General features: G+C 33.2%; 1 protein-coding gene across 1 annotated transcript; it reads right to left on the bottom strand.

Moving 5' to 3' along the window:
• Nucleotides 1–5655: 5655 nt before the first annotated feature.
• Nucleotides 5656–8512, bottom strand: LOC114759892 (LOB domain-containing protein 4-like). The gene is made up of 2 exons (XM_028949124.1): nucleotides 8282–8512; nucleotides 5656–6170 (listed from the first exon to the last, which is right to left on the bottom strand). The coding sequence occupies exons 1-2, from the start codon at nucleotides 8456–8458 to the stop codon at nucleotides 5883–5885; spliced, it is 465 nt and encodes a 154-aa protein (XP_028804957.1). The 5' UTR covers nucleotides 8459–8512; the 3' UTR covers nucleotides 5656–5882.
• Between the last annotated feature and the right edge of the window lie 1238 nt (nucleotides 8513–9750).

Genomic DNA, 9750 nt, shown 5'->3' with positions numbered 1-9750 from the left:
CAAGATTATATTGATTTGTAGTAGTTATTAAATTCTAAAAAACATTTTTAAGTTAGTTAAAATTATATATATGATAATAAGTTTATCATCTAAAGCACATGACTATATAACTTTGGTCTATAAAATAATGATACATATACGAAGTGACATTCATAATTATATATGCAACTCATCGTCTCAAGCATTATGTGAAGTATGCGGGCTTATGATCTAGTTTGCTTGATTTATGACATAGTTGGTGCTTTGAGTGCTTATGATTCAGAACGTGTTCATTGGTGGAGTAGGGGCCGGCCGGAAAATAACCTCAAAATTTTGGGGAACCAATTTGTTTGGAACACACACACACACACCACACACACACACACATATATGCGTGTGTGTGTGTGTGTCCTCTACTGCTATATATGAGTACCAAAGAAAGCATGCTAGTCAAACATGGGCTGATTACCATAACTATGCCATGTATGCATGATGATCCTTGATCGGATGGCTATATATAGATGCAGGAGTTGGGAATCCCAAGATTCATTAATTAATTAATGTGGATTTTTTTACGGTAAAGGTATCATTTTAACCCCAATCTCATTTGTCATGTGTAATTTTGATTTTGATTTTTTTGGAGTAAATTGCATTAAAAAAAAGTATCAGAAGTAAAATTGTACCTAAAAAGTAAAGTGAGGATTAAAATAGCACTGCTAAAAGATCAAAAATAAAATTTTACTTGAGAAATAAGGTTAGGGTCAAAATTGCACTCTTATCCTTTTTAACAACTCAAGTTAATTACCATGCATGTCATCTTTAATAATAATCAAGTTAAAGTAAAACGTAATTTTAACAAGGATCTCATCAATCTTCTATTTGCTTTGGGCATGCATTTGCCATGCGTGCAGCACAGATGAAGTAGTTTTGATGTGCAGGTCAGCATGCATGCACAACAAATAATATATATATATATATATATGTTCGAACCCCAATTTATGAGTGAATGCCTATATATATATATATATATATTATATATTCACTTTTATCTGGAATATTCAAACTCTTGTTCTTCTTTATTGAACTTCTGTATTTGGTCATTACCGTTTTATTTATATTCACGCTACTTATAATGTAACTTTATACTTCGGATTTTCCTTGTCTCAATATGGGTGAAAAAGACCTTAATAAGTGTGTGTTGTGTGGTGGACATGATGCTTGTTCCGAGTAACTGTAAAAGAAAAGAGGTAGAGGGTAAGCCAAACTAAATATTGCCATTCTCCATATATCAAGATGAATGAGAATGATTCCAATTCTCCAAATTTTTACAGCTACATACAAATTAGAGAGAGACTATTATAAGAGTACTGTGTGTGTGGAAATAAAGGAAACCAGGAACACAAAAGAAACGAAAAGAAAAAGGCAAATGGGTGGGTGTCACAAGCAAGGCTTCTCCCAGTCGTAAGAAAGCACTAACATATATAGTGAATCGAACATTATTCTCTCATTTCTCCTCTTTAAGTCGTCCCCTCTTATCACATGCCATTATCCACTATGCTTTTCAATCATTCTCTCTCACTCAAGATTTTGAGTTGTATACATTTTCACACTTATACTTTAATTTGGAATTTCGCTCTCTTAATTTTGTGTGTGTGTGTGTGTGTGCAAATTATAATAATCGGAATTCAACATAAGTAATAAAGTGGGGTAAATTGGGTCATTGTTACCGTTACGTATTAAGCTTAGAAGTGTTTGTAATTTAATGACAAAATAAAAGTGATTAAAGTTTGGTGTCCCTTCAAGTGAAAGGAGGGCAAAATAAGTAGTGAGGAGCTAGTGAAGTGGCCGGATCAAGAGAAGCAGCAGATATGATGAACTGGAAAACATGTTCAATAGTTTTTTTTTTTTTTTTAATCTTTGGCCTCAACATGTTGAAATAGTTGAAGGCCAATTATTGCTTCATTCTATTTCTCTTCTCCAAAGTAACGCAAAAGTTGGAATCAAAATGTGTTTTTTGTCGGTGACAATGTAAATGGCCTTATCTCATGATTTCTTTTATATGAACCACGTATAATTACAAAGAACAAAAGAATGCCACAGATTAAACAAAGATTTGGCATATGGTCTTAATTACCTCTTTGCATTTTGCCCAAAATATTCTTTGAAAAGCATATGCAATTTTTTAACATATTAAAATTTCACTCACATGCCTTTTATTTCCAAACACAATTATTTTTCTTAGACTGAAAATCTACTACACATAGTCCAGATTTGGCATGGATTTATATATGGCTTAATAAATGAGGAGGACATGTTTGAGACAATGTTGCGAGCTAGGAGGCATGTTTGGACACTGAAATAATGATGCTTTCTAGTTTCTTCTACTTTTTTTTTTTCATTTCAGAAATTTGTCCTATTTTTTCAATTATTAAAAAAAAAACAAAGGAAGTCTCGCACTTCCTAATTTGTTAGCAGACGCAATCCGTCCCATTGTCTATTCTTATAGTTTTAATTCTAGCGGAATGTTGATTTTCAAAATGGGCCACGTACAAGAATTCATATATTATACAAATTCAGATTCATAATACATTGTAAAAATCTATGTTCCTCCAAACTAATCATTCCTTATTGTGATTGTGAAGAAGAATCTACAATGGGTGAAGAATCATGGGAGAAAACAAGGAAACTTGAGATTTCGCAGCCCAACCAATCTAAAAAGTATTTAAGTGAAAACAAATCATGATTTTAAAAATACTTTTACGATGTACAAAGTAAATATGTGGATGGTTTATCTTTAATTTTTGAAAAAATACTTTCAAAAATACTTTTTCACTCATCCAAACGCCTCCTAATGCCTGTTCACTATCAACCTTCATGGTTTGATTTGCCTTTATTTTAGAGCAGTGTTGGGAACGTCCTTTTGTGTTTTCTGCAAAACAAAAGGTCCATTTCAACTTTGTGTTTGTCCCTTCTTTTTTTTTTTTAATATTCGTTGAGAGCGTCCACTTGAACTTTAAAATTAGCCTAACAGAGCCTAACGCACCCCAGAAAGCAGTCTGTGTTTTCTTTGAAATGTGAACAAGATTGAGGTTTTGGGCCATTGAGTCCATAAAGAAATAGGCTTTTGGGCCTTTGTAAACAACCATATGACTTGTTCGGTTGACATTGACGACTGACTGAATTATTGCCCGTAAACTCATAGAGACCGCGTGCCCACACTGCTTGAATTGGGAAAATGACGTTTTCAGAATCTCCCAGACTTTTAGTTATATTTAATTAACTATTTAAACATCATCAACTTTTATAAATCTCAAAGAAGAATCAACGTCTTTGAGGGGGAAAATTATTTTCTTGGGTGGACAAAAATGCCCCTCCCCGTTGATCATGGAGTTTCTTCTTCTTCTTTGTAGAGACATTTTTGTTGAGGGAGTTGCTGGCTCCGACGTCGAGGATGAGGCAGAGCATTTTGGTACACTGAAGAAAAAAAACATAATTTTCCACCAAGTCTTGATCCCTCTTCGAAATTTTCAGAATTTGCAATAAACCCGCCAAAGCTCAAAGGATCTCCGTGATTGGCCATTAGTATGAACAGATTAGATAGTGATTTAATTTTAAAATTATTGATGATGGACAAATTGGTCTTGGGATTGATCTTTTGGTGCATTAGATTATTGTTGCGATGTTCCTTTCACGCTTTATGGGAAAATATCGGAAGTGGGTCACTTTATCGTATTGGCTGGGAGGAAATTAAATAGATATAAAAGTTCGTACAATTATTAGTATTATGCACTCCTCATATAGGATCTAATTAACTAATTTAAGTAGATTAAGAATGTTAGTTAAATTAGTTAATCTTATAAATATTTTGTAAAACACACTAAGTATTTTTCTTAATTTCTGCCTCCATCTCCTACTTGATTATTGTTAGGAGAATATGAATAGGGTTGATTTAACAAAAAAATTAATAAACATATGAAATAGATCTTACATATAGGACCAGCATTAACTTCTTATTAGATCTTATATTAAAGACTGGAGGAGTATATATTAACACACAAAATGACTCACTCAACGACTGTATGGGTTAATTAAAAGGAAGTGAGTGAAATTTATTAAAAAGCTCAATATTTTATTCTCGGCGCGAAATAGGAAAAAAAAAATAATTAATAGCAGCTTGTTTACACCATATAGAGTTGGATTCAAAAGAAACTAATTAATAGCATGCTTGTTTATATAACAATAATTTTAGGCTGGAGGGCTCATCATTTAGTTCCTATACAATAGTGTGTGTTAAATTAAAGCTTCGAGTCATCTGATGAATGTTTTAATGATACGTCATAATTAAGATGCGCCCAAGGCTTAGTAATTAGGGAGAGCCGTTAATCATGTTCAATTTTATATTGGTAGTGTTAGCTTATTAATTAATCTCATTGGGGTATACTATAATATGGTTTTGATGCTGGTATTACTACTTTTGACGGCCGATGATGATGATGAAATGTTTTCACCATTCCGTACAATAGCTGTAAAACTTTCAATATTATTATGGCGGACAACAGCATGCTTCGGTAAAGTAGGTGATTTGATTATGTTATTATTGTTACTTGTTGTGTTTTGTTATTACGATGATGATGTGATTATATTATGTGTTCCCAAGCACACCTAATTAATCAGTTTTTTTTTTTTTTAAGCGTGAAAAGAAATCTTAAACTGGGAAAACCAGCAGGCCGAGAAACTGTCACCTTGTCACCAAAAGGAACTCAAAACAGTTATGATGGACCCAACAGAACAGAAGAAGAAAACAGCATCATAATATAAATCTCACGCCGATCATAACTTTTGAAAGCATAAGCATATCAATTATTAAATTGTTTAGAAATATTAGTAGGTGTATATATATGTTGTTTAGACCCTAAAATAATGTAAATTTATTGTAGCTTAATTGACTTTGTCGACTGAATGTTATTATTTGAAACATTAGCTTAATTAATTATGTATATATTTGGGAATTTAAAAAAATTCAAATATATAAAAAAGGCCTAACATTTAATGGAACAAACTATTGGCTATTGTTTTACTACCCTCGATCTTTAATAAGAGCTAATTAACTAATTTATGTTGATTAAAAAAGTTTGTTCAGTTAGCTATTTGTAATAAATATGCGTTATCTTTTTTAGAATAGCCTTGCTTATCTTGTGTATAAGCTAAAATTATAATTTGATAAAACCTATAACTACTACAAAGATTACTTTAAAAAAATAGATAAATTTAAGAGATAAAATACATTGGAGTTATATACTTAGAATCAAATCAAAATGAACGTTAAATTAATTCTTATATTAAAAACTCGAAGTACTAATTAAAATTTTCTTTCCATGTGTCTTCTTTCTCATTCTTTTGACTCTTTGTGTATATATAAAAGTTTTGATTTCCAAAAATCGTATAATAACAATTTAAAACAAGACGTGCGAGGGTCAAATTAATTGATACACAGATGACACACGACAAACATATGATTACTAATAATTACAATTTGATAATTTACATTGAGGTTAATAATTAATCACGATCATCCAGGGTTATGCAAATAGATCAGTCAGCGGAAAAAAAGAGAGGGATGCAAATACAGAGTAAAGCAGAAGGTGTAGAAATTAATAACTACAAGGAGGCAAACAGTTGAAAGCAAAGGCGTGATAGTAATAATTACAATAATAATGAAACAAAGCATGCCCCATATACATCTAATTCTCCTTATTGCTGCTTAACTAATCTAGCTATAGTAATCAGCCAAATAATAGCTCAATCTAGCTAGCCACCGCATGCATGGTCCAGTGATATGAGAGAGAGAGAGATAAAGAGAATGGTGAAACATCACTTAATTCCATCTCTGTTTGTGTCTTTCATTAGCAAGACCATAACGACTCGGTGACATTGCCGACGGCAAAAAGAGAGGACTTGGCGTCATGGGAAGAAGATTGGGGTTGGGTTGAGGAAGAAGAAGAAGGTTGGTTGTGATTTCTGATGTGAACAAGCTCAGCCTGAGCAAGAGCAAGTTGTGTTTGAAGCACATCGACCTGTTGCTGAAGACACGATATGGCCCCCACACATCCATACACTGGGTCCCTCATCCTCGCATTTGCTTCATATACCATTGAACTCACCGCGTCGCTCCTTTGCTCCTCTGGCAGTTCCTGCATGCATCATTTTCAAGACACTTATGCTACAATATAATCACTCACAATTACATACTTGGGGGAAAAAAAATAGACATGATCACATTTAGCTATGAACATCCATGTGAAGCACATATATAGCTTGTGACATAAGGGGAAGCTAGCTAGCTAGCTAGAGGCTGCATGCTTGGTTTGATTGGAAACAAATCCTTAGCTTAGTCAAAAAGCAGTTCCATATCTGTCTCGTAGATGATAAAGTTGTGTGCTTGCTAATTTTGGACCGAAAGAAGATATAGTAGATAAGTGGCTGGCTAGCTACAAGATTATTTATGTTGTCTTGACTTTAGCTTTTCTTTGAACGGTTCAATGGACTGGAACGTGAAGCCGTGTTGAAATTTGGATTGTTTCGTGAACCAAAAGTTAACCCCGCAATTATTTTCTCGGTCGCATGCTGGAATTCAGAGTTATGATGGGCAACGCTATACATTGATTTGACCTTAGTATTTACAAATCAATTGATTCTACCATTATTTGTTGTTTTTTAGAAGAAGTAACGTTTTCTAATATCTGTTATCATATAAAATATGTATCTATCTGTTTGTGATTAAAATCAGCTAGAGCTTAGTCTGTCAACATGCATCTTAGCCTACTAAAATAAACAAAAGATGGGTAGGAAAGGGAGATGATATATAAGATGTCATCAAGATGTCATGCTTACAAAATAAATACTTCTATATATTTCATATATTACAAAGATTTTGCAAAAAAAAAAAAGTGCTAGTGTTTTATTGAAAATCAACGTCTCTTTTGGGCGTGTGCTCTATAAAGAGTCCCTATCAATGCAACCCATGGTTTTGAAGACAAAAAAGAAAAGATGAGCATGTCAATAATTTAATTTCTTTCTACGACAACATTGAACAACAAGGCAGCTAGCAGTCTTGACTAAAAAGCTACGAGGTGGTCATGAAGGTAGGTATTTAACAAAGTCGGAATATATTTAACTCTATAATTAACCTACAGTATAATTGATCCCCCACCTCCCTCCCTTACACATCCACACAAAGAATATCTTGCCATTTGAGAATATCTCTTCAAGACGCAGCAAAGCTCATTTACAATACTCGATCCTTTGTTATCTTTCTTTAGTCTTTATATATATGTGCTGACGAATCAGTTGGTGTAATGTTAGCAGCTTACTTTAATAAAGAAGAATGATAATTATAGTTAATTAAGGGTGGGGCCTTCAACCGTAATTAACCACTATAACAGAACTAGACGCTAAAAGCAGAAACCAAAAAGAAAGATTCCCCCCTTTTTTTACTTTGCTCTTTTTGGGTGCATAACTACTGTCTTCTCCGAAAGGAATAAGAGCTCACTAAAGTAAGTTTGCTGCTTAAGAAAGAAATTAATAAACCAAGAGCCAAACAAATTGAAATCCGCAGTTAGCTCTACAATTTAAGGAGATCGAGAAACAAATTAGTAGAGCCCGTAGAATCTGACAAACTAAAGCATTGTACAACAATAATATATGCATCCTTGGTAGGTTCCTTAGGTGAGCAAAACAAAAGATTATACACAGCAGGATATATAATATTATATATGTATAAATCAAAGAATGATGATCAAGAGAGAAGAGCTAGAAAACACAGCATAAATATGCCTAATTAATGATCTAATGTCAGCCACACACTGAAATATCCTTCCAATTAAGCCATAATTTTTGAAGTTGCTATCAGTGAATGAAGAAAAAGTCCAGTTTTGGGTTACGTTTGAATAAATAACCGTTGTAGTAGGACCCCACACATGCATATACACACACACTCTCTCCCCCCCTTCTCTCACACACACAATACAGATTTTTTTTCCTGCTGGTGTAGTTCTGGAAAAACCTATAACTATATACTGGCAGTTGAAAACTTTCTCCTTCCCCTTTTTACCATAACCGAAGTGTAAAGGTCATATTTTAAGGAGTAAGTCGTAAATAGTTTTTCATAAACAGTGAATTCCTTTTCTTAATTACCTAACAAGAGCTGAAAAAGACTTGAATTAACATAAAACAGCGCCACTCTGCATATGATTTTTGAATGAAAATGATAACATTATATGTAGTATGAAGTAGAGAATTGAACCTGTAACATTTTATTGACATTGCTGGCACCAAAAACCTTGTGAACGCTTGCAAATTTGTGGGGTTCATCCGCAGGAAAGTAAGGAGCAAAGAGGCAGTCCTGAGCACATCTCCTCCGGAGAAGCTTGCACGCGGCACATGGCGACATTGCGCCATGTTTTCTACCACCTTCCTTCATGAATATTCTTCCAATGAGTTGATTGATGTAATTTTATTAAGCTGCAGGAGGTTTAAAGAAAAGAGAAACTAAGGGAAATCTTAGGGGAAGGGAAGAAGCTAGGGGGATTGAGGAGGAAGAGTAGGTGATATTATATAAGAAAAGAGAAGTATGTGACAGAGCAAATCTTAAAGGGTCCCACCAAAGAAGAAGCCCTAGATTTTGTTGGGAAGAAAAACGTATTTGATGAGAGCTTTTGCCCCCACATTCATATTATGTGTGTCGCATCAGTTTCTTCATTCTTTTACAGCACACACATGGAAGTTTTTTTTTCCTTTTGTCAACATATAAGTACTTAAGTTAACAAAGGATCAAAAAGTAAATTGTGGACTTTTGATGGATGGAGTTTTAAATGAATGACACGGTTCATTTCCTATGAATATTGCAGCTTCCTGTAGAATTTATATTGATCATATCAGTTCATATGAGAGTTTGTTTTTAAATAATTATTGAAATGATAAGTGAATTCAGAAAATTGTTACAACTGGATATTAAGTTCTTCCAGAGGAATTCTGAATTTCATAAATATTTAAACTTCCTGTTGCCCAAAAAACATAAGTTGTGAGACTTAATTCACATGGTTTATAATGTTCTCATTCTTTTTAGTCAGTGATGTTGTACTTTAAATTGGAAATGACAGCACCAAGCAGAAGCAGTGAAGAGCTGGAAGAGAGGTTAGGGAAGGAAAAAAAGAAAATGAATATGAAAAAAAAAGTGAAGATGCGTGCATCGAATCAAGACACATATGGCACACGCACTACATATTAAGTGGTTGACAAGTAGGGTACTGATAATACGTAATTACTCACTTGACAAAGACAGATTAAAGTGTTAGCTGATTCATTAAATTTTGATGACCCATCTAATGGTCTCTCAGCCGTATGAATGTTGAAGGTGAGATCGTAAAGGTGTCGCTTTTTAATACTAACTTCCATCTTTAATATAAGAATTAGTTGTTTAATTTGAATGGATTAAGAAAATGAGTTAAATTAGTTATTTGTGATAAATAGGTATTACTTTTCTTAAAATATTCTTGTTAATTAATCAACTATATTAGCTACAACTACTATTACTACCAGGACTATATTGGGAAAAAATAAATAAATATGATAAACAAAATATATTAAAGTCTTGTATTTATGATCAAAATAAAGGTCAAACTAGCTTTTATATTAAGCATTGAAGATAGTAATATATATTTACTGTAATTATATATATTGGCGAGGGCAATATCTTATAATGTCTTACTGGGA

This window comes from Neltuma alba, unplaced genomic scaffold (assembly GCF_004799145.2).
Source record: "Neltuma alba isolate B1F8T4 unplaced genomic scaffold, ASM479914v2 tig00001625_pilon, whole genome shotgun sequence".
NCBI classification, from domain to species: Eukaryota; Viridiplantae; Streptophyta; class Magnoliopsida; order Fabales; family Fabaceae; genus Neltuma; species Neltuma alba.
Note: the sequence above shows the minus strand (reverse complement) of the source record. Positions and strands in the feature narration are given on the sequence as shown.

Excerpts from the sequence above, each read along its gene's own strand:
- LOC114759892 (XM_028949124.1), bottom strand. The coding sequence starts at position 8,458 with ATGAAGGAAGGTGGTAGAAAACATGGCGCAATGTCGCCATGTGCCGCG. Across the intron at positions 6,171-8,281 it reads ATGTCAATAAAATGTTACAG|GAACTGCCAGAGGAGCAAAG; the intron begins GTTCAATTCTCT and ends TGATGCATGCAG.